This window comes from Pinus tabuliformis, chromosome X (assembly GCF_031772625.1).
Source record: "Pinus tabuliformis cultivar Carrire ecotype Pingquan chromosome X, CPIR1, whole genome shotgun sequence".
NCBI classification, from domain to species: Eukaryota; Viridiplantae; Streptophyta; class Pinopsida; order Pinales; family Pinaceae; genus Pinus; species Pinus tabuliformis.
In genome coordinates, this window is record NC_142308.1 from 319,981,036 (window position 1) to 320,007,505 (window position 26,470).

Consider the following 26,470-nt stretch of genomic DNA (forward strand, 5'->3'; position numbering starts at 1 on the left):
AAAAGAAGACAGCAAAATGTCAAAGGATTCTATTGGAGGGCGTGAAGGATCACATTTTGTCTAGCATGCATGGAAAGACTTCTCCATATCTGATGTGGAAGGCTTTAACAGATCTATTCCAAAGCAAGAGCGATCAGAGGAAGCTGGTGCTCAAAGATAAACTTAGAAACATCAAATGCGAGAAGGATGATAGTATGCCCAAGTATCTCACGAAGTTCACTCAGTGTCGAGATGAGCTGGGAAGTGTGGGGGTTACTGTTGATGATGAGGACTTGGTGAGCTTGGCTCTCCTTGGTCTTCCGAAGAGTTGGCATTCCTATCAGGACTCTGTCAATGGTTGGGAGAAATTGCCAGGATGGGAAAGACTGTGGTCATATCTTGTGCAGGAGGAGATCAGGCGGAGTACCAGGGACGGATCTTCGTCAAAGGGAGCTGATGAAGAAAATTGCGCTTTGGCTGCCAAAGAAAAGAAAGGGAAGAGCAAGAAAGCTTCCCAGTCTCGTGCGAAAGGCAAGAAGCAGGACATGTACAAGGTGAAGTGTTTTCACTGTCACCAGCGCGGACATTATGCCACTAATTGTCCGCAGAAGAACAAGAACAAGCAGGCTGCTAGATCTGTAGCAGGAGAGGCTCTAGCCTCGCAGTTTGAGCTTGATTTTTCATTGATTTCATGCTTGGTTTCAAGTGTGATGGGATCGGTGTGGTTCTTGGACAGTGGTGCGTCTTTTCACATGACGGGAGATTGAGATTTGTTTTCTGATCTGGAGGACAAAGATCTTGGAGTGCACATCGAGATGGGCGATTATGGTAGATACAGTGCGACCGGTATCAGTACCATTTCCTTTGAGAGGGAGTCTAGTGAACCCTTCGTATTGAGGGAAGTCATGCATGTTCCAGGATTGAAGAAGAATCGTATCTCTGTGGCGATGTTAGAAGACAGGGGGTATGATGTTGTTTTCAGCAAGGGAAAAGCTTTCCTGCGCAGCATGACAACTGGTGAGACCTCGAAGATAGGGGTTCGAGTGACGAACCTCTATCAGTTGCATGTAGATGGATGCGCAGCAATGGTAGGCAAGGTAGAAGGATTGGTGAGCCGGGATGATGGCGAGTTGTGGCATAGGAGATTGGGTCACCTTCACCATGGAGCCTTGAAGATACTGCAGCATATCACTACAGGGATTCCTAAAGGCACTCTTGCGCAGTCAGATCAGTGCAAGGGGTGTACTTTGGGGAAGTTTGTGAAAGCCACCTTTCACGAGAAGGATAGTTGCGCCACGACGATCCTTGAGAGAATTCACACAGACGTGTGTGGACCTTTCTCAGTTGCTTCGACATCAAAACACAGGTATTATGTGATTTTTGTTGATGATTTCTCTCGTAAGTGCTGGATCTTCTTCATGCAGAATAAGAGTGAGACATAATTAAAGTTCTGTGAATTCAAAGCACTGGTCGAGAAGGAGTTGGGGAAGAAGGTGAAGGCTCTTAGGAGCGATAATGGTGGCGAATATATCTCGGACGAGTTCAAGGATTTATGCAAGGCAGAAGGGATTCGAAGAGAGCTCATAGCTCCCCATAACCCACAACAGAACGAGGTAGCTGAGCGGAAGAACAGAACGATTGTGGGTGCTGCACGGGCAATGTTGCCTGATCAGGGCCTACCCCTTCACTTGTGGGTGGAAGCATGCAATACAACAGTTTATGTGCAGAACCGTTGTCCTCATAGGATACCTGGCATGAGTACACCCAAGGAGGCTTATTGTGGTAAGAAGCCTGATCTTTCTCATTTGAGGATTTTTGGTGCTAATGTTTACATGCATGTGACGAAGGACGCCAGGAAGAAGTTGGAGCCGACCGCAGAGGTTGGGATATTTGTGGGGTACACTGATACGCCCCACAACTATCGTGTGTATTTTCCAGACAGTGGTAAAACTGTTGTGCGACGGGATATTAAATTTCAGGAGGAGAAAGACATGAAGTGTTCGCTTGAGGGGGAGCTACACTTGCATGCAGATGAGGAGCTATTAGTTCCTAAGGATGAGCTTCAGGATGTGGATCAACCATAGGACGAGGTTCATGGAGTGGAAGAGACCACTCATGTAGTGCCAACCATCAGAGGGCGAAAGTGCTTGACAGAAGCTGAGCGACTGGCTCAAGATGCAGAGAAAGTTGTAGGACCACCCACAGCCCAATGCAGGCAAAAACAGTCACCTCATCAGTACACTAGATACATGGCTCTTATGAGCAAGTGTGTTGTGACCGAGCCATCCTCTTTCGAGGAAGCTGTGGAGGATCTCGCATGGGTAGACGACATGGTGGAAGAGTATGATTCTATTGTCAGAAATAGTGCATGGGAGATTGTTCCTAGACCGGAAGGGAAATCAGTGGTGGGTTCGAGATGGATCTACAAAGTTAAGCAGGTAGCTGACGGGAGTGTGGAGAAGTACAAGGCAAGATTTGTTGCCCGAGGCTTTTCATAGATAGAGGGAATCGATTATGAGGAGACCTTTGCACCTGTCGCAAGGTATTCTTCCATACGGACGATTCTTGCTCTCTCAGCGCAGCTGGGATGGCACATTCATTAGATAGATGTGAAGACTACGTTCCTCAACAGAGTCATTGAGGAGGAGGTGTACATTGAGCAGCCCGAAGGCTTTGAGGTCTTCAGCAGCGAGTCGCATGTGTGCAGACTCAAGAGAGTGTTGTATGGGTTGAAGCAAGCACCACGTGCTTGGTACACACGAATAGACAGCTATTTAACAAGACTTGGATTCTCCAAGAGCGAGGTGGATCCTAACCTATACGAGATTGTGGTGGAGGGTAAGTTGCTTATCATTGTACTGTATGTTGATGATTTGATTCTAACGGGTGATGAGCTATTGATACTTTCATGCAAGGATGATCTTGCTAAGGAGTTTGAGATGAAGGACTTGGGCCTCCTTCACTATTTCCTAGGATTGGAAATATGGCAACGCAGTGGTGGACTATTTGTTTCTCAGGGAAAGTATGCTCGGGAGATACTGGAGAAGTTCAACATGCATGGTTATAAGCCTGTTGATACTCCTCTTCCTGGAGGTTGGAGGAAGGAGGATGCCACTTCGGGAGAAGAAGTGGATGCCACTGTTTATCGACAGTTGGTGGGGTCGCTGATGTATTTGGTCAATACACGACCCGATATATGCTATGCAGTTAACCAACTTTCACAAGCTATGGTTAAGCCTACCAAGCTCTTCTGGAAGGCGAGCAAGCATGTATTGCATTATTTGAGAGGCACATCGGGATATGGATTGTGGTATAGAGAGGAGGATGAGGTGAAGCTATGTGGCTTCACAGATGCAGATTGGGCAGGGAGCCCAACGGACAGAAAGAGCACATCAGGAGGGGTCTTCAATATTGGATCGACAACAATTTCTTGGTACAACAGGAAGCAGAGATCCGTGGCACTCAGTTCAGCAGAGGCCGAGTATATGGCAGCAAGTTTGGCTGCATGCGAGGCTATATGGATGACGAAGATTCTGGTTGGTTTGTTCGGTTCTCATTTGGATCCTACTGTGATTTACTGTGATAACCAGAGTTGCATTAAACTATCGCTGTATTTCATGATAGATCTAAGCATATTGACATCAGATACCATCATATTAGAGATTGTGTGCAGCGAAGGATCATGTTGCTTTCATACATTCCAACGGAGGATCAGGATGCTGATATTCTGACGAAGGCTCTCACCAGGAGCAAATTCGAATACCACTGAGGTAGGATAGGGGTTGCTGATAATCCATATCTTGTCGAGAGGGAGTGTTGAGATTGCAACAAGATGATGGAGCTTAGTGAAAAGAGTCGCCTTCACTAAGTGGGCCCGCAGGAAAATTATGGCGCAAGTTCTATTTTTGGATCACAGCAGGGATGATCACAGTAGGAGTGACCACAGCAGGGATGATCACAGCAGGAGTGATCACAGTAGGAGTGATCACAGCAGGAGTGATCAAAGTCTATTTTTAGACTGGCTGTCAAAAATAGAAAAGTCAAATATTATTGTCTCATAATAATATTTGGACTATAAACTTGATCTTATTCTCTTGGAGCACTTCAGTTTGAGCTACAGATGTGGAACATGCAGCTGTCAGAAGGAAGTATGCTTTCTTTGTGGGTCAGTTGAGTTGTTGCATGCATGACTTCAGTGAGAACTCAATCAGTTGAGTTTGGTGGAGTTGATTGTGGAGTTGATGTAGTTGTGTTCAGTTTGACTTGGTTAAACTAGTTGTAATTAGTCTAACTGCAAATAGACTAATGATGAATTGTTAAACTAATTATTAACTCATAATGCAACTATAGAATACATTAGTTAACTCAGTTGCATGTCAGTGCATGTTCAGTTCAGCAGGGACAGGTGTTAGAGGATCAGATTGCTATCAGTTGTGACTATAGTTGTGCATGAGGAATTGCACAATCAAGGGATTGAGTATTCCAATGAGTATTGCCCAGTAAATGCCCAGTATTATAGTCTCTGCTCACGTCTTTCCCAGTGTGAGTGATTCTTTGGAGGTAAATACGAGTTTGGTTAATCCATCCTCATTCATTTTTGAGCAGGTATTGTGCAGTGGAGGCAGGCAAGCAGTGGAATAGATTTGGAGATCAGATCTGAGCTATATTGTGTGTAACAGGTGGAGATATTGCTGGATACTTGTGAGAAGTATTGACTATTGTAATGTTAAATGTTCTCAATCATTAATACACATATAGTGTGGGGTTTTCAGCTGTAAGCTTTCCCCGGGTTACATACTGTGTTAATGTGTGCATGCTCTTGATGTTTTATTGTTATTGATGCTGCTAAATTGCTGATCAATGTAGAGGAGCTTATGTATTGTGTATGTATTCCGTAATAGTACATGATCAGGATAATCTCCATTGAATATGTGTTTATTATTCAAAATTTCTACAAAATTCGCAAGGGGGTGATGGTATCCATTTGGGCAAGTTTGTTATAAGGCTTCTTTTGCATGCAGATGACCTTATTCTGATTGCTAAATCTGCTCTTGGTTTGCAAGAGCACTTACTATCCCTTGAGAATTTTTGTAGAAGGGTGGGGATGCAAGTTAATATTAGCAAAACGAAAGTTATGGTTTTCTCTAAAAAAAGAAGACATAAACAACATAATTTTTTCTTTGAAGTCAACATTTTGGAAAAAGTTGCGGATTACAAATACCTCAGAATTGACTTCAACAAAAATCTACGTTGGGATAGTTGTAGAAAGAAAAGAACTTTGGCTGGTTGGAAAGCATTATATGCTTTTCAATTTAGGTGTAGAGAGACAAAGTTATGAGATTGGAAAACCACTCAAACTCTTTTTGCGCTTATAGTGATTCTGATGATTCTCTATGGTTGTGAACTATGGGCCAACAGTACACCCGACATGCAGTGGAAACAAATTGAGAAAATTTAGAAGCGTTTGATTACAAACAAATTCAAAATTAAAAGTGTAGTTCCTTATGCTATCTTGTTAAGTAAAACATGGGTTGTTCCTATTGAAGCAATTGCTATAGTGCGAGTCATAACGTATTTAAAAAAAATGAGCAAATGGAAGAGGGTAGATGGCCTAAGGTTGTCTCAAATGACATATTGTGCAAAAGAAAAAAGACTTGCATGCAACGAAATAATAAATGGTTTAGTAAACGGGGTATTTGCTTTAACATGCATCACATAAACAATAAAGAGATAAAATCTTTTGTTATGGATAAGTTCCACAAGGGTACTTGGGATAAGGAGTTAAGGAGAAAGAAAAAATACTATATAGAAGTGTTTAATCCCACTCATAATCATCAACAAAAAGCATACATAGAGACCAATATTTCTTGGAGAGCCAAAATTCTTATTGCTTAGTTAAGGACTAATTCTCATCAACTCTATTGTGAAATAGGGCATTGGAAAAGACCAAAAGAAGTGTGGGAGGAAAAAGTATGTATTTTTTGTTCTTCTGGAAAAGTGGAAAAAAAAGCCTTCAAAGACAACATGGAAAGTTATTCAGATATTCCAGGAGCTAGCTCTTGGGATAATCTATTTAGCGAAAGGTTTGTTGTGAGGGTTCATACGGAAAGGGCCGAATACATCAACCATATGAAGAAGCAAACCGTTCCATGGACTATCTTCAACGTCGTGGACATTAAAATAATTTTCTCTCTTTCTTTATTATTATGATGATTCCCGTTTAAAATATGGTGAGAAGGGGCCATGTTTGAAATATGATGGGAAAGTGGCATTAAATGCAGGTATTCGGACCCTTACCACCACGTATATTGCATTGATTGTCAGAGCAGTTATGTCGTAGTGGTGTTGTTGCGCAGGTCAGAGTTGGAGCAGGTCGGAATTTCGGAATGGTCATGGATGAAGAAATCAATGGTGATGGATGAATATGCATGCTAATGGTTACATGAAGTACGGATAATAATCGCCATAATGGGCTTACTGCATGGCCGATAATAATCGGCATCAAAGTCATTGGTCTTGGTCCTTTGCTTTGTTTTTCTCCTCTAATGTCTGATAAGATCAACGTCATTGTTCTTGGCAGTTTGCTTTGTTTTCCCCTTTTTTTTTTTTAACGTGTCGTCCCATTTAGTAGTACGTAAGTGCAAACAGTTCATCTTTTGATCTTTTCTGCGATATGTTTTATAAATTTTGTCAGTCAAATTGAATGAGAAACGGGAAAATTGCATATTTTAAATTTTCCAATGGGCTAAATCTATTAGTATATTAAAATATAATTTCACTGTAAAAAAACTATAATTTAACTAAAATCTATAATTTATATCTTTAAATTCCAACTAAATAAATCAAAATTTCTTTAAATTCTCTTTAAATATCTTTTATAATACTGATGATAAACTGTTAAGCATAGTACTATTATGCAGAGATTCCTTACATCTCTGTAGTTAGATCAGATAAAGCAAAGTCACATGGTTTATGTAGTTAGATCCAATAAAGCAAAGTCACGATCTATGTTTGATTTTGACATGGTGACGTGATAGACACGGTGCATTAATATTGGTACAAGGTACAGATTCAAATCTTATAGGATATTAGTATAAGGTACATATTCAAATCTTATAAGAGGGGGTTGAAGATGAGAATTATTTTAGGATAATTAAACTATTTTAATGACCTCCAGACTTAACTGAGCTTATAACAGCTGGTGATAGCATCCTACATCCCCCTAATAAGAAGAATGTTTTTCATCCAACATTAAAGCTGGCCTCAGTTTAGTATCAATCTCATTCCTAAAAAAACCAAACGAAAAATTAAATCTCTTTCAACTCTTCCCTATATTACCGGCGATAAACGTGTTATGCATGCCATTATTACATAGAAAGATTCCTTACGTCTCTGTAACTACAGGGATCCGATAAAGCAAAGCCTCATCGTCACATCACAATCTAGGATCGATTTTGACATGGTTGGGACGTGGCAGACTTACAGTACATTAATATTCATGTACTGGTTTGGCTCTGATGGATTATCGATGAAGCCTCTTTCAACTCTTCCCTATATTACCGGCGGTAAACGGGTTATGCATGCCATTATTACATAGAAAGATTCCTTACGTCCCTCTAACTAAAGGGATCCGATAAAGCAAAGCCACATGGTCACATCACAATCTAGGATCGATTTTGACATGGTTGGGACGTGGTAGACTTACAGTACATAAATATTCATGTACTGGTTTGGCTGTGATGGATTCTATAGTATTCCTTGCAAGGCCCTTATTACACAATATCTGCAGCTACTTCTCGCTGTAATTTCATCTGAGGCTTTCTTCATCATGTAATTACCATGTCTGAGCAGGAGGCTGATGCATTTGGTGGCTGTGTTGGCAATCTCAACGTCCATGCAGAGCAACGGTAATCACTACCGCAGAATGGCTTTATGTTTTTGCAATCTGTCTGTTTGAGATTTCTTTGAAATTATGATCTGTTTTAAAAATAGACTTAAAATATAAATGCTTTTGCTATGTTTTGCTATGTTGTGTAATTATATGTTTCCTTTTCTCTGTTGTATAGCCACATATTTTAGGTTTTTAATTGAATTTATAAGGGTAAAATGACGGTTTTACATGATAACTTATTCTATGAATTAAGGCACGCATGATTCAAATATTATTGAAGTAGGCATGATTTTAAAGTGTTGTTATATTCAAAACAAGGAAGTTTTAAGAAAGCCTTTAATTAATTTTTTACTCATACTTGTTCAGCATAAATAGTCCTTGTATACACGTTAGATCTTATAGTTTAGGCCTAGAAAAAGGAAAACTGATACAATCACAGGGGTCTATACAGCCAATTTTTTAAGTGTGATTCTCGTCTATCTGTACAGCCATTGGCAAAGGTAAATTAGGAATCAGCCAGTGGCAGAGACAAATTAGGAACTTGAATTACGGAGAACCAACTTGGAGATAATTGCTCCCAATTGTCAACACTCCCCCTCAAGTTGGTAAGTAGATGTCACTCATGCCAAGTTTGTTGAGACAACCATTAAATGCTTGGTTTGACAACTGCTTTGGTCAACACATCAGCAAGCTAGTCTTGAGATCGAACATGAGGAACTTCAATCAACTTTGCTTCTAGTTTCTCCTTGATAAAATGCCTATCAACCTCAACATGCTTAGTTCGATCATGTTGAACTGGATTATGAGCAGTATCACATGCTGCATTTTTATCACAATATAACTTCATAGGACCGACTTGCTTCATATGTAAATCTTGCAACAAATTTCTGATCCACAACAATTCACATATTGCCTTAGCCATTCCTCTGTATTCGGCCTCAGCACTAGATCTAGCAACTACCTCTTGTTTTTTTACTTCGCCAAGTAACCAGATTTTCTCCTACAAAAGTGAAGTAGCTTGATGTAGAACGTCTATCTTTAATTGACCCAACCCAATCAGCATCTATATAACCTTTAACATCCAAGCTATCACCTTTTGTGAATAAAATTCCCTTTCCTCGAGATGACTTCAAATAGCATAAGATCCGGATGACAGCATTCATATGTTCTTCACTTGGGGAGTGCATCAATTGACTGACAACACTTAGTGCATAGGCTAAATCCGGCAGAGTATGTGCAAGATACATTAATATTCCAACCAATCTCTGATAGCGCTCCTTGTTAGGAGGAACTTGGTTTGGGTGCACACCTAGCTTCAGATTTTCTTCCATAGGGGTACTAGCTGTACTACATCCCGTCATGCCAATTTCCTTCAATAATTCTAAGACATATTTCTGTTGTGATAGAAAAATATCTTTCTTTGATCTTGACACTTCAATTCCAAGGAAATACTTCAATTTCCCAAGATCCTTCATTCAAACTCGCGGGCAAGCTGCTCTTGCAGTGCTTTCCTTTCTTCAAGATCATCTCGAGTTACTATCATATCATCAATGTACATAATGAGGGCTGTGATTCGTTCTCCATTATGTTTCAAGAAGAGAGTGTGATCTGAGTTACTTTGCTTGTAACCAATAGACCTGATAAAGCTAGTGAACCTTCCAAACCACACTCTAGGAGATTGCTTCAAGCCATATAAAGATTTTTTCAATCTACAGACCTATTTATTGCCTTTAGTCTGCAGCTTACAACCAGGGGGCAACTCCATATATACTTCTTCTTGGAGATCTCCATGCAGAAATGCATTCTTTACATCGAATTGATATAAAGGCTAGTCAAAATTCACCGCAAGAGATAGTAAAATATAGACTGTATTAATTTTGGCCATTGGTGTGAATGTCTCCATATAATCAATTCCATATGTTTGAGTATATCCCTTGGCGACATGTCTTGATTTGAACCGTTCTATGGTTCCATCAGCTTTGTATTCAATGCAGAATACCCACCTACGTCCAACAGGTATCTTCCCTCCAGGCAAGTCAAAAGCTTCCCACGTTGAATTTTTTTAAAGAGACTTCATTTCTTCATTCATCACCTCCCTCCATCTAGGATCTTTCAAAGCTTCCTACACACTGTAAGGAATAATTACAACAGATAATTGATTCACAAATGCCTTACTCTTATTTGACAGTCTATGGTAGGATACATAATTGCTTATGGGATACTTAGATTTGGAGTTGAGAACAGGTACATAGTTAACTTTGGGTTTCCCTCTTATGACTCGATCTAGTAACTTTTTAAATTGAGGTTCAGATTTATAGTTTACCTGAGACTCGGGCATGGAATCGGCTGGAGAAGACAATTGGTTTGGTGGTACATCGTGAGAGGAGGAAGACATAGACGACACTTCCACTTCCATTTGATTCGGAACCTCATTCTCCATAACTTGCTGCCCATCTAGACAATCACCTCTTTGAGTTACAGCGTCACCATCACTTGTTTCCAAATAGTCACATTCACCCCTAGTGTCCAAATTATCTCCACTTATAAGATCAAGGTCCAAAGAACGATGCAAAGTCTCCATTTCATCTCTATTCTCCCCCTGAAGTGGAGACACAGAGGCAGAATAATACATATCATCTTCATGAAAGACCACATCACGAGTAACATAAATTTTACGAGGAGGGGGGTAATAACACCGATAACCTTTTTGATGCAAGGCATAGCCAACAAATATGTAGCAAAGGGCATGGGGTTCTAGCTTATTTCTCAAGGGTTTGTGAAGGTGCACAAAGGCTACACACCCAAAAACTTTAGGGAACAAATTCGGTATGGTAGGGGCACTCACAGTATTATGGAGAACATCAAAGGGGTTCTGAAATTGTATTGAACTAGAGGGTACATGGTTAATGAGATAAGCTGCGGCCGTAATGGCTTCTCCCCAATAACTAATAGGCATATGAGCCCCAAACAAGGAAGCATGAACAACTTCAAGAAGGCGACGATTTTTCCGTTCTGCTATCTCGTTTTGTTGAGGGGAGTAAGGGCAAGTCATCTGATGAACAATACCATGTAAATTCAAGTATTGTTTCAAGTTTTGATTAACAAACTATCCACCATTATCACTACGAAGAACCTGAATATTTGATTTATATTGGGTGGCTATTATTTTGTGAAATTGCTGAAATAGGGAACTAACTTCATTATTTGATTTCATTAAACAAACCCAAGTCACGCGAGTATGATCATCAATAAAAGAAACAAACCAACATGCTCCACTCAAAGAAGAAGTTTTTGCAGGTCCCCAGACATCAGAGTGAATAACCATAAAAGGTGCAAGAATTTTATGCATACTAATGGGAAATGGTACACGGTGACTTTTAGTGAGTTCACAAATGTCACACTTAAAATCCGAAACATTTAATTGAGAAAAGAGCTTTGGAAACAACTTCTGTAAATATCCAGAAGATACATGGCTAAAATGCCTGTGCTATAACCAGACTCTGAATGCTGATGTGTGTCAGACTTATTAGCTGAGAAAACTTGAGCCAACTGATTGGAGATTTCCAGCAGTAGATCAAGATAATAGAGCTTTCCTCTCCTAGTACCATAACCAATTGTGTTTCGAGTCCGAATGTCCTTAAAAACACAAAGGTTAGGCCAAAATATCACAATACAGTTCAAAGTGAGGGTTATTTGAGCAATAGACAACAAGTTATGATTAAGAGAAGGAACAAATAGAACAGACTCCAAATTCAAATTTTGGGTAAGAGAAACTGAAACTTCTCCAACCACGAGAGAGGGAGTACCATTGGCTGTGGACACTATATGGTCATCTGAGGATTTCATGGACTAAATATGTTTACCATCAAAGGTCATGTGATCTATGGAACCTGAATCAATTATCTATTCACTATGACTAATAGGGATAGAGGTATGAAGAGACTTACCAACATTCCTAGCAGTAGCAATGAAAGAAGAGGCTTCCTCAGTAGTACTGGTGTTAGTGGAGGGCTCAACCACAACAACAGAAGCATGATGATTTGACTTTGAATTTCGCTTGCGAGGTTCCTTGGCAAGATCCCACCATTCCAATTAATTCATAGCAACGTGAATTTATATGCCCTGTTTCTCCACAGTGAGTACATACATGTTCTGATTTTGTAGCTCCTATTTCATAGCTACGATTTTGTGATCCAGATGACTGATTTTGGTCAGTTGTGTGATTCGGCGGACCAGAAGTGCGATCTATGTTTTGCGATTGGTAAGGCTTGCCCCGAAGAGCCACCATAGCAGCGGATTCAGAGTGTTTAGGTTCACCTTGAAGTGCAGCTCGGCGAACAGTATCATGGCGAACATTTACATAAATTGCTTCAAGATCAAGTTCAGGATCCTTTCTGAGAATCTCACCTCAAATTTGTTCAAAGTCTGCATCTAGTCCATTCAAGAAGATATGCACCGCGGTCTGTCAACTGATTTTTTTATAGGCGACAACATCTTCGGGATCCTTCATGACAATCCTATCATGATGATCTAGTTCTTGGAAGATTTCTACTAGATCACCATAATAGGTGGAAAGAGAATGAACAACCTGTTTGGTGGAGAATGCCCGTTGATTCAGTGCAAAGAGTTGCGATTCATTTGATCCATCATAAGGAAAGAATTGTTGTTTGTTTTTCTTTATATCTATATATATATATATATATATATATATATATATATATATATATATATATATATATATATATATATATATATGGTATGGTATGGAAAGTTAGATCCATGAAAATTATTTGGAATCGGGTACAAAATCATTTTCTTTGAAATTTTTTACGAGTTGTAAAAGTATTATGTTATTTATAATATTTAAGTATATAGAAAATTTCTATTATATAGAAATGGAGTAGGCCAGTGTTAATTAAGGATAATTATGACAATTGAGCAATTACAAATCTCTATGTAAGCTTAAAATTCCCTATAACTTTCTCCTTGGAGAGGCAAGCCTTGGAAAAGACCAACTCTAACACCCTCCTCCCTTAAAAGAAGCATAGGAAGTAATCGTAATGAAAAGTTGGGTCTCAACAACAAGGTACCTGAGTACAAACTCTTATGAGTGGAGAAACTGAGAAAAACCAATAGGAAAAACTCCCCCACCCCGCCCTCCCCCCCCCCCCCCCCCCCTCCCCCAAGAAAAAAAGAAGAGAAAGATGTCAGTGCTCAGATAAGCATGGATTTAAAATTTTAAATCCCATGACGATCCATTGAACGTCAAGAATAAAGATTCACTCCAACAAAGGAGAACGAATAGTTGAAGTACCATATTTTGTATATGAGAGCCATGATACCTCAATGAGGTCAATTGATCTCTAATGTAAAAGTGTTGCAGAGTCACAAGGGAGGAAAACATTGTCAACTTCCCCAAGAAAATAGGCAAGTACAATGGCTTCAAACATAAGCAACACCATCAATCGACAAATAAATAATGAGGCATGTAAATATGGAAAAATCGGCTCAAACACATTACAACAACACTCATGAACTTATGTGAACATCATCATCATTAGACAATTCAATCACAAAAAATTAGAACAATCAATAACAACAAAAGAATGATAACAATATCTCTCATAATCGAACTCCCCTGCCTCTCCCCCAGAAACACAACTATAGGAGGAGCATAAATCAATAGTCTCTGCCATCAAGAAATGCCCCCTTGAAGAATAGCTAAGGGAGTAGCGACAATCAATATCTAATGGGAGGAACCTTGTATGATTGCACAACTAGTGAGACACAACGATACGAAATCTACAAAAATCTTTTCAAATGATGCCATGATAATTGATTGATCCAACCACAATCAATCACAATGGTCAGAGCTAGTCCATGGTTCATCCTTTCATGTCTCTTTTGCAATGATTTGAATGTAGGGCTACTATGTGACCAAGAACGTTGATACCTCAGTAACTTCATTTGTACCTTAAGAGGATTTGATATGGCTCAAGGTTTTGTTCTACAAACTCAAAGATGAGCACAACACCGCTATCATCTAGAATGACATTAACGACCATGTCATTGATCATTTATCACAATCAGCAGGAGTATTTTCTTCCAGCACCTCAGTCAGAATTCCATCAACAACAAATGACACTTATTGAGTCTCAACAAAGATAAATGTAGGTAATGGCACCACAACAAGATCCTATCTAAGATATGCTCTTTATGTCAGCACTACAGAGTTAATAAAAACAACAATTCCCTATCCATTCTTCTCAAGTCCTCCTTTGGTATATCCTATTTTCCTCAATAATTGAGAACCAATGTGAATGGTGTATGTTTCAATACTAGGTGAAGCAAAAGAAACATTATCAACATCATCACGTGAGCTTGATAGCTCAAAAATAACATTCTCCTTCTAAGCATTATGAAGGAGATGACTTTTGATTCAAGATGTTGCATGGACTCTCGCAAGTTCTAAATGACCTCATCTTTCGTAATTAACTGTTCAGATAAGGCATCATAATCTTGTTTTCGCAAGTTCTAAATGACCTCATCTTTCATAATTAACTGTTACTCAACTTCCTCCTCCAGACGATCAAGGAAGTCAATCTTCTCTCCAAATTCATTTGCAAGGATCTCAAAATATGTGCCCATGGTTGACTCGGGATGGTTAACCGTCATAATTTTCTCATCCATTTTAGTTTGGAACTAATTCTTAATGGTTGCATTATCTGCTTGCAAGCGAGTTGTAATAGCTACAACTGTAAACCCGTTACAAAGTTTATCTGACACCTTCTTCTCATGAAGCTCTTCTAATCTTTTACCCACCTTGATAAAACCAACTTCGAAAATGTGTTCCCACCTTCTTCTCATGAAGCTCTTATAATCTTTTACACACATTGATAAAACCAAGTTGGAAAATGTGTTCCCACTGATCACAAAAGCAAAACTACTACACAACAAGAATGATGATAACAGCAACAACTTTACACTTCCAATCACGCTGCAATTAAGACCAATCCACCTAGATTTGCATAAATATCCAAAAACAGCCATTTCATAACCACCAACCATAAGAGCCCCAAATACATTGCAATGTCAATCAAATCGAAATATGATCATTCTCCAATGGCAGTGATTTTCATAGGATATATGAAAATTCTAACATTTTGGTTTAGTCCCTCATTCGAATCTAATCACACTCTCCGTATAGTATTGACTTAATCTCGCAGCAGTTTCCGCGTTTTTATCTCTATGTTCGGTTGTTGCGGAATCAGGTCTCTCTTCATTGCCTCCCATTTAGCAGAATCTAACAATGTTGCCCCCTGACTTCTCGAAACAACCTGCTACAATGAAAGTGATAAAAGGAAAAATTTCCCACTCACAGTGTTCTTGAAGAGATCTAATGATGAAAGAGCTGGTAGCACTGTAATTTCTTGTGGAATGGTTCCGTTGAGATAGGTGTACGTACATGCTTATCAACTAGACACTCAAAATACCAAGGTTTGTTTTGAATGATCGGTTAAATCGATCTGTTTGAAGGGTTACTCGATAGCAGTGGGGAAGGAATCCGACACTTCTCTAGCAAGATCGAGTGTCGAATTTGGAAATATTGTAGAAGAATCACTGCAATAAAGGGAGGAGAAATGAAGAACCTTACTGAAATACAATAAGACTTGAACAAGCTTCCTTGCAACCCAATTTGTTAACCCTGTGTGAATCTCCAAAAATAAAGATTCGCAAGAAAGTCTACTTTTAAATAAATGGAAGGAAATATAGAGGAAATAACTGGAAATAAATAATCAGAATATAGTATGAGGAATTTCATATAGAGGCCTGGGGCAAATGACTAGAGATTAGAGTGCTGAAGAATCCCGCAACCCTCGCTGTAGTATTGGTCGAATGAAGCGAGAGGGAATATCGATCCCGGGTTTGCCCATGCTACATTAGGATCGTGTTCCTTGCAAGACCTTCACAATAACAGCGTGTTGGACATCCACACACCCAAATTGTTCGACGATAAGTATACGTAGACCTAATGAACTGCAAGGGTTTTTTCACCTCTGATCAGGATCTCTACAATGACTCTCGCACCAAACAAATTTTGAAGGACTTCGTTCTTCATCAAAATCTTTTCTTCCAGAAATTTGCAGTGGCTATGGTAAAAATGAGCCGGAACGTGTTGACCGGATCTAAAGGGCATATTAGCCATCACTATTCCGCTAGCAAAAACCGTTTCGCCATACTGTTGATCCTTCCATTTGACAGGTCAGTACATTTCTTTTCAGAGTTTAACTCTAGTCAAACTTTCCCACAGGTGAATGATGGCGGTCAAAATCCTGCAACCTCTGTAATAGAGGGAAAAATCATAAATTTATCTTAATAATATAAACAAATCTACACTATAATATAATAAAATATTCGCTATGACAAGGGTAGGTATCCTAACACAGAGATTCCAACTAAACAATTTGATCTAATCTTGATTTTGGAGATATGTCTCAGACAGACAAAACCAACAGATATGTGGGTAGATATGGAAGGTTACATAGGATCCAATAGAACGAGATGAAATTATTTAATTAGATCTATAGATTTTTATAAAAAAAGAAGTGTGAAAACCCATCCTGATGTTTAAAAAATTTACGAAACCTTCCAAAAACATCGAGGAGAGTAAGAAATGCCAGCGATTCACTTGAACCACTTGAACTTGTGTTTAGGACGTTAATTATGAAATATTAAATAACACATCTAAAATATTGAAAAATACAACTAAAATTTATTGTTGAACTCTTTTTAATATAATATTTATTATTTTTGAAAAACATAGTCAAACTTATAGATGAAATAGACAATTTCAAAAAACAATTTTTGTTGTTTAGAATACAATTTTGAATGCATAAATGGATTCAACACCTTGAAAATATTAACTTAGTACTCAAGTTTCTAAAAATCTCTGCCTGATTTTGATTAAAATTAACTAGAAAACATGTTGTAGAAAAGGTCATTTCTTTTATAAGTTAGATGAGGCCTTTTTGAAATCTCTATTTTAACAAGGATCCTAAATTTCCATTTTTTTTAATGCCATTTTCAATACCTAGTTTTATTTCTACCTCTAAATGAATAATTACTAATATAATCATATATTTATAATTATGTTTTCTATACATCAATGATGTTGATGTACCTTTTCATTATAAACTATTATTTAAAAGGCATACCTTATCAATATATCCTCAATATTATTCTAAAATATGATACCCCACCTTACCTTATAAGGAATCATGTACTATGTTGTAACCTACTTTGTATTTTTACATTTTATTTGATATCCACACACACACACACACACACACACACACACACATATATATATATATATATAGATATGTAGATATGTAGATATATATATAAAGAAAGAAAGAGAAAAATAGAAAAAAAGGGATATAAAAAATAGAAAAAAAAAATCCCATGCAATACGGGTGTTAATCTAAATGCGGTTTAATATCATTAATTAGTTGTTACTTCATCTAACCATTAATTAGAAACTAATTAAATCTTTTATAAAAGGTGATTTGACCTTTTGTCTTTTATTGTATTTATCATCCTACTGTGGACCATCGAGATGTTCCCCGCCCGTATCAACGGTTAGGGGAACATTTTAGACCCGCCCACGCAGTTCTGACGTTTAACCATTGGGGCGGCGAGGGGGGAGTGGGAGAGGTGTCTGAAAAGTTGAATACCAAAAACTATCGCCACCGACGTATCAACCCCACATGCACTTCGGACCCCCCCTCTCCAAAACCATTTACCATCCACCCCCTCCTCCCCGGAAAACCACCAATTGATCAACTTTGCTCCCATCGAATAATTAATTGCCACTCTACCTTCACTATCTTTTTTATTCCTATTTGTTCCATCAATTAACTATTATATCATCCATTATTCCACTATGACTATTCTATTCATGCAATAAATACCTTGCTCTTGTCAATGGTTACCCCTCAAACGGTTTAATCCTTATCAAATAAATAAAACACATATGTTTTACCTCCATTTCTTTTGCTTACTCTATCTACCAGTTGCATGCACAGGTTTGGTACAACTAACATTAGAAAAAGATCATTCTTCACAACACCAACCATCCAACCACCTCGTAAAACAACAACCCTTCATCCAATTACATCTGCACCATGTATTCTTCTAAAGGAAAGTACAAACTAGTTGAAGAAAGCCCCAAGTTGCCCCCTGTTGTAAACTTAGACAAATTACCCTTAGTTGACTACCAGTACAAAATTTCTGAAACCTAGTGTGAGTTCGACCTCTATGAACTTCACAATTGGGCAAAAAAGAAATTATCTTATGCTAGTGATAAATTGAGCATGTGGGAGTCCTTCTTGTCTCACTTTGTTTTCCCTCACACTCATTCCTTTCTAGAATTTGTAGTCTAGTGTCATTTTTGGTACATTCCAAGTTAAAGAGCCTTTATTTCCCAAAACAATGATATTCTGTTTTCAATATCCCCTGAATCCATATGCCAAATGCTTCAGCTTAAACCTTCAACCCCTCTACATCCTTTTTTCATAGATTCCCTCATGGAAATTTACAAGAAACTCACTTTCCCTCAAAGAGCTAATATTTTTGAGATATTTTTACCTAAAAATGTAGAATTACCAAGAACAAATACTCCATACCTTTCCTCAATGTTTCCAGAGATGACTAGACAGGTTATCTCAATGGTTTCTTGTTTATTAGGTTATCCAATTGATCAGTGGGTTGATGAAATTATTTTAGGATTTATATTAGTCTTTTCAATAGGTGGAAAACCATCAATTATCTTCAATTACAGTAAATTTCTATCAGAAGACATCGATGATCAATTCTTGACATTTTCTACTGAAGGAGCCTTTAAATACTAATCAGTTCTTGTATACTTGTACCTCTTTCATCAAGTAGATAAATTTTAGTTTCTATTATAGAAGTTAGATGAGCAGCGTAACACTAAATCTATAATTCATTGGACTTCCTTGGTAATGAAGAACACCAATGAATTTTCCTTCAGTGATTATGTAGTTCAGTTTCTATATATAGGTTCATGCTTGCTAAGTAGTGATGTTCCTCCTAGGATTTCACCTGAAATCAAAAGAATTCTTCACCTCAGTGAGCAGACAAAGACTGGAGATTGGTATCTATACCAAAATTACACAAATATCAAAGTATATGGATGTGAACTTCCTCCATATAAATTCCCTAAGTTTGTGCCAAGTAGGACTTTTGCATTAGAATATATCAGGCATATGATGAACATGGATGAGTTGCATTTTGTGTCAGCTAAAAAGAAGTCTCAATTCAAGTTAAAAGCACAGATTGGGCCATTCATTTGTAATACCAGAGTAGTCGCAAAGGATACAGATCTTCTTTTGAAACAAATGAAATTTAAATTGAGTTTTACCTAGTCTTATGATCCCTTAGGGATTATTTCTAAGTTAAGAGTAGAACAAAAAAATACTCCTTATGCACACACTCCCAGACTAGAAATTGAACAATACATGAATCAAGAAGAGTGGCAAGAGAATACATTGCAGGAAGCAGAAGAGCAAGTTTTCATTTCAACAACTTCACAAACTCCAGTTCCACAAGAGAAGAAGGTTAAGAGAACAAGGGTAAGTGTTTCCCCTTTAGTTTCATAAATTCAAGAGACAGAGTTCATAATGTACAAGAATAAGAAGAAACCAAATCCTCTTGAAGAACAATTTCAGGAAGAAAGTTTACAGGAACAAACTATATCGGTTCTAACAGGTCCCCATGCTGCAAATTTTCAAAGGATTGGGGATATTTTCTCAAGTTCTCCAGTACCCTCAGTTTCTCAAGATCCATTAGAAACAACACAGACATAAGAGCTAACTCAGAGTGCAATAGAACCAAGTATCTTTGCTAGATACAGGGAGATCAAAAGGAAAAATGAAGCACTAAATGCCACCACCTATTCTGAATTCTGGAAGAAGACTTTAGCCTCTCAACACATAATTATTTCTACATTGGATACTAAGAAATGAATGTTTCAAATGGCCCTCCTGGAGCCTAAATCTCCCTTCCTTAAGACTGCAGAAGATTACAAGAAATTTGTTTTTTCTTTTGATACTAAACAAATTCATCCTATTGAACAGATTGACTTACACAAGAAAGATGGAGAAATGATTTACTCCACTTTGACTAGCTCAACAATGGTAGCATCCAAGTTGCAGGTTTCATTAAACAATATTCAGTCGCAGTTAAAATTAGAAAAAATATCATCTCTGGCTAAGGGTACCAAGATAAAATCTTTAGAAGATCTGGTGATTAAATTGGGATATGATCCCAATAACATGAAAGCTCCTGAGGACATGATCATAAACAAAATTGTTGATATCCTAGAATTAAAGAAGTAAATAAAACTCCCTACCATAGAAGATCCACAAACCAAAGAAGTTGGTGAAATGGAGAAAGAGAAAGAAAGTATGTTCAAAATTATAGTTGAACAGAATTTGTAGATACAGAAGATGGAGATTGAGTTAGAGAACTTATTAAAGAAAAATTAACACCAAGCCAATGCATCAAGATTTATTCCCATAGCAACAACTTCCCTTGCAGGTACTTTGACAACATGAAATTCTATTGCAGCAACCATTACAATAGAAACATAGTCTACGGATTATACAATGGATTTAGCTAAAGCTATGGGAGATGTATCCTTAAAGGGGAAAGAAATTGAAAAGCTAAAAGCTCAACTTAGCAATCTCCAGGAGTAGAAAATCAAAACTGATAATGGTTACCTAGTAGAGATTTAGGAAAACCATAGGTTGACTTAGAGAATAGAGACCCTTGAAAATGAGTATGCTATTTCTCAAACTATTGCACAAGCCAAAGAGAATATCTGGCTGGATATCAATGAATCCATAACTAACGTATGGCCTTCAATTGAAATATTTTTTTAGCAGGAATAATTATTGGAGAAGTCAAAGGAGGTAATAACAGATGTAAAGAAAGAATTGGGTCATAAACTAGGAGATGTAACAACATTGATTAGAATTTTGAATTCCAAAACAATAGAAGAGATTGGAGACTATGTTATTGAAGATAGAACTAAAACCATTCTAGAAGTTAGAAGGATACTTACAAAGAGAAACCTAATGTTGCAATTAGAAAATAAGTGTCATAATCTAGAAGCTAACATCCAAAAGTTTCATAAAAATATTAAAGTGCTACATCAGAAAGGAATTCTAGGTTTGAGAGGAATGGGAGACAAATTGGTTCATCTTGAAGAATATAAGTGTAGATTTCATTCTATAGTTGTAGATAAATCAAAATTTGCTAAGATCAAGGGAACCATTACAAGGAAGGCTTTTAATGAAGGTTTAAGTTTTGATTTGTTTATCCAACATGAAATCAAACATTTGTTCATACTGAAACCCATCTTTCAGAAATACACTGATGTGGATGAGACTTACAGAAAATTAATAAAATATTCCATTCCTGATGAAGAAAGATGGGAAAAATATGTCAGCTCATTGATTGAACAAACAACAGGTTTCCAACAGTAGGCAACATATTTTCAGCAACATGATGCAAGTTTATAGGAGAAAAAGGGTAGATGATTAAGAAAGGCAACATAATAGCAGCTTTTACAGCCTCAATCATCAACATAAGCCTAGAATTCTATGCAAGATGTCTAATAAGTTCAAGTTTCCCATTTTCTAGTTCTATTTTTGTAATTAGTTTCAAAAATATTTTGTAAATAAATCTTGATTTTTAAATAAAGATATTTTGAAGACAATTCTATAAATACTTTGTAGTTCGAAGTATGAAGAGTTGAACCCCTATTATAAACTAATAAAAAGAATGGTAATCCTATAAAGTTTTTTTGAGATTAATAACAAGATTCTTGATTCATCTTGAAACAACTTGTGTTCTTGTGAGTTCTTCTATTGTTACTTATGTTTTCATTTTGTGTAATTCTGCATATGTTTGAAATTAATGGGAAATTTGTGTAAGATAATATTTAATGTCAATCTATCTGAAAACCCCAATGAAGTTATAATCAATTACAAATATTAGTTAATTGGACCTTTCCATTTTAATTAATTCCTCTACATATCTTAATTTCAACATCCCTTTAAGATTTAAATATATTTTGTTTGGTTGTAAAAGCATTTTACACACATCAACTGTATATGATTAGTTAAATACTATGTTTGAATATTTAGTGAGTCATATATATTCTTAAGTTTGACCTTACACAACATTTTCAAAGCTAAATTCTATTAAAGGTTAAGAGTCAACCGTTTTAATATATCATAAATAATTAAGAGTCTGCACCTTTTAATATTTTAAACGATTGGTCATCCAAAAATCCAAATTAAAACAAAACATTTTAGATGCTCTGGCACAATTTCCTAACCTAGAATTTTATACAAAGGTACAACATCATATTAGCATCGTTATCGGGGACCGAAAATTTTGGAATTATATTTCCGTAGGACAACGATTAGGCTTTTATTTTAATGGTGAATGAAGGGTTAGTAGGTTAAGACATTTCACCTCACGATTCCACAAAACAAAACTGGCTTTTACACATGCACACCAGATCTCTCTCAGATCCTCATCTTTATTCTCTGTTATCAGATCTAGAGAGGCGAGTGAGATTTTCCTCTTTAATATGGATATTGGAAACTTCTACTTTTGCTCCTGTAATGCTTCCACCTGAAACTTTTTCATAAATTGATCCTTTTAGATCTGCCCCAATTCCTCCTGAACTATCAGATCTACCACCCAAAGTGTTAGAAATTTTATCCAAAGGGGTTGATCTACATTCAACTCTTCTTATTTATGAGTTATAATCTTATCAAATTCCTTAAACTATTTTAGAATCTCCCAAATGGGAAGAAAAATTAGGTTTAGAATTACCTAAATTAAAACCCAGTGATTTCATTTCTTTTTTTCATTCATACCTATCCATGTACTTCGGCCAAGACTGAAGATAGCTTCTCTGTTTATGCAAATCCTCTATTTGAAAGTGAAGAAAAATTTAGCCTAGAAGTGTAGAAGTTAGTTATTCAATCACCATTAATAAAAATTTACAAAAATTCTACTCAATCATCTTCACCTCCTTGATCTCCCATAAGTTTATCTTCATTTTCAACTCCTTTAACCCCTCAAAGTTAATCTTCATCTTCACTATCTTCACCTAATCAAATTCTTGGTTTTCAACCTATCATTCAGGCTTGTTATGCAACCTTAGTACTTCTTGTTCAGCTTAATCATTTTCCAGATGGATATCTAAAGCACTTCCCTAGGTTTAATGATGAAACTGATTTATCTATTGAGGATCATTTAGCTTCCTTTCTGGATTTTGCTGATAACATGAACATAGAGCATGAAGATGTGTACATGTGACTATCTGATCAATCTCTTGAGGGAAATGTTAAGATATGATTTAGACAATTGTGAGCTCATTCTATCCCTACATGGAATGAATGAATCACTATCTTTAAAAACCAATGGGGAGTTAAAAAAGATCTTGTTTACTATGTTACAAAATTTGATGATCTAAAAAGAAATCATGGTTAACTTGTGGATGACTTTATAAAAAGATTTAATAAAAGTTATAACAAAATGCCACCAGACTGTAAACCACCAGTGGCTACAACTAAAGTTATATTTTCTAAAGGTTTTGATGATGATTTTGCTATTGTGATTAGAGAAAGGAAAATTGTCACCCTAGTAGACATGCAAACCAATGCCATTGAAGTTGAAGCTAATAGAGCAACATCAGCTAAACTTAAGGAAAAAGAAAAAGAAAGCTGAGAGAAAGATGAAAGCTAGGGAAGAAGGTACTTCTTATTCTTCTAAAAATAAGAGTGAACATCATGAAATAGATGAAATTACTTTTCTACCAAGAAATATTTCAAATAGAATTTCACAAATGGTGGCACAACCTAGAGTAGCTTAACTAGTATCAAATAAACCTCGAGTTCAATATAAGAGACTGTTTGAGCCCGAAACCTTCCAAAGACATAATATAGATCAACAAACTAAACCCCCATTGATGATTGATGATTAGTAACCTGAAGACATTGGTCCTCTAGTTACAAACGATATCAATTATTTTGATGATCCATCATCACAAAATGTTATAATTCCAGTTTCTCATGATCAACCTTCAGTTCAAAATCAAGAGGATTCTCAATTTTCTAAATATCAGGGCATTTCTTATTGCAAAATTAAATAGAAGATATGATTTGAGACCAAGGCTAGGACCTAGTAGACTAGCTGAAAACGTCACTATTAATGAACCACCGGTCAAGACAGTTGAAACACAAACAACATTGATTCAACCATTAAATCATCAAAATGAACAAAATACATCTAAAAAGATTGTTCCAACATATTTTAATGTGGAGAAAGAGTTAGAGAGAGTTAAGATACCAATTTTTTTACCTGAGCTCTTTAAAAATCTAGGTTATAAGAATCAAGTGTCAAAATGGATTCAATCTTTAATTATTAATGTTGAAGGAGATGTCATTAGTTTACACGATGAAAAAAATTCAGTGGTTTTTGGTCCAAGTTCTGATATGATCGATGAAAATTTCCCTCCTTAATATGTTACCTTAAAGGTTCATGATTTTCTCTTATATAATTGTATGTTAGATTCTAGGGCCTCTCATAATCTAATGCCTAAAGTAATCATGAACCAAATTTAATTACAAATCACAAGATCCTATGATGATTTATATACCTTTGATTCAAAGAAGGTACCTTGTCTTGGATTAATCAAAGACTTAGTTGTAACACTTTCTCAGATTCTTTTTAAGAGTGTAGTTTTAGATATTCTTGTCAGAGATATTCCCCCAAAATTAGGGATGTTATTATCCAGATATTGGCGTGCCAAGTTCGGGGGAAGTCTTCAAATAGATATGTTCTTTGCTACAATTGCTGGTTATGGAAGAAAGCATTTGAGATTATACAGAGAGGTGAGATTTATAAATACTGTTTGAAAAGCTAATCAAGCAATAAACTATCCTATTTATGCAGTTGATCAAGATTTTGGGTGTTTTACTTTAACAACTAATAATCTCCAAAATTTTCAAGTTACCATTGAACAAACTGTAAATAAAACCCAATGTATAAATACTGATGTTCGGAAGTTGTACTTTGATGGAGCCTTTTCCAAAGAAGGCACTGGAGCTGGAATTGTAGTTATCTCTGTAAACAAAGAAAATATAACTCAATCTTTTAAGTTAGACTTTGATGTCACAAACAATGTAGCAGAGTATGAAGCCTTACTTTTAGTACTAGAGTTAGCCAAAAGTTTAAAAGTCCAAATCTTAAGTGTATTTGGTGACTCAGAGCTAATTTTGAAACAAATTAGAAATCTAAACAAGAAAAACATACTAGGCGTAGATCTTAATGGAATGAGGTATGGGATTCTATGGACAATTACTTTCGAGCTTTTAATATTACAACAATCCCAAGAGATGAAAACCTTTATGCAGATTCTTTAGCAATTTCTACTAGCTCTTTTAAAATTCTTGATCTTGTGCAAATACAATATCAAATTCAAGTGAAATACATGCCTTCAATCCCTAACAACCTTAGACATTGGTAAGTTTGTAAACACTATGAGAAATTAAAGATTTTCTTTCAAGAAATCAATCAATTTTCATCTCTAAAAATTGAAGAAGAACAAATCAATCAAAATAAGTCAGATAATGAAAATGAAACTTCACAATTAAATCATGAAATAGTTGATCATAATATCATTCATTTGCCTAATAATTGCATTCCGAAGAGATTAATTCCTCTTGAGAAAATCTCTGATAATAACGATGTCTCTAAAACTTCATTATCAAGTTCACAACAGGAGGACATGGAAGATTGTAATATTTGAACCAATGAAAAAATAAAAAATGTGAAAATTTCAGCATCATTACCTCAGGAAACGAAAAACAAATATGTTAATGTTCTTAAAAATTATAAAGATGTCTTTGCATGGTCATATTAAGAAATTAAAACCTATGACAAAACTCTTATTGATCATAAAATTCCTCTCAGGCCAGAAGCTAAACCTTTCAAACAAAAATTAAGAAGAATAAATCTAGTTTTGCTTCCAACTATTGAAAAAGAACTTAAGAAATTATTGGATGCAAAAATTATTGTTCCCCTAAGATACTGTGATTGGATAACAAATCTAGATCCTTTCAGGAAGAAAAATGGTGATATAAGGTTGTGCGCAGACTTCAGAAACCTAAACAAACTGTCTTTAAAGGATAATTATCCATTTCCTAAGATGGATCAATTACTCCAAAAAGTTTAAGGCTCAAATATAATTTCAATGTTGGATGGATCCTCTGAATATAATCGGATTTTGGTAAGTCAAGAAGATAGGGAAAAAACTGTTGGAAATAACACTGAGAGGGGCGGGGGGGGCGGTTGAATCAGTATTAGCCAAGTCAATAATATTTTTTTTCATACTCAAATTTATATACGCTACTTCAATGAAGGTAACCCGCGTGTGCACGAAATTGTGCTTAAGGAAACAAGCGTATATCCAGCAAACTAATGATTCAG

The 26,470-nt window shown here is 36.5% G+C and overlaps 1 protein-coding gene across 5 annotated transcripts in view; it reads left to right on the forward strand.

The window, feature by feature from the left end:
• The window catches only part of LOC149139742 (zerumbone synthase-like), a 187,180-nt gene that overhangs the window by 73,519 nt on the left and 87,191 nt on the right, over window positions 1-26,470 (forward strand). The window contains exon 1 of one of the 5 annotated variants that reach the window (XM_089448560.1): window positions 7,723-7,886. The exons of 3 other annotated variants lie outside the window; for them this stretch is intronic. In XM_089448560.1, the coding sequence (XP_089304686.1) occupies window positions 7,819-7,886 (68 nt within the window). In that variant the 5' untranslated portion in view covers window positions 7,723-7,818. Of the gene's footprint in view, window positions 1-7,722; window positions 7,887-26,470 lie in introns of those variants that run through there. One more of the 5 variants, XM_089448559.1, reaches the window with a different exon arrangement.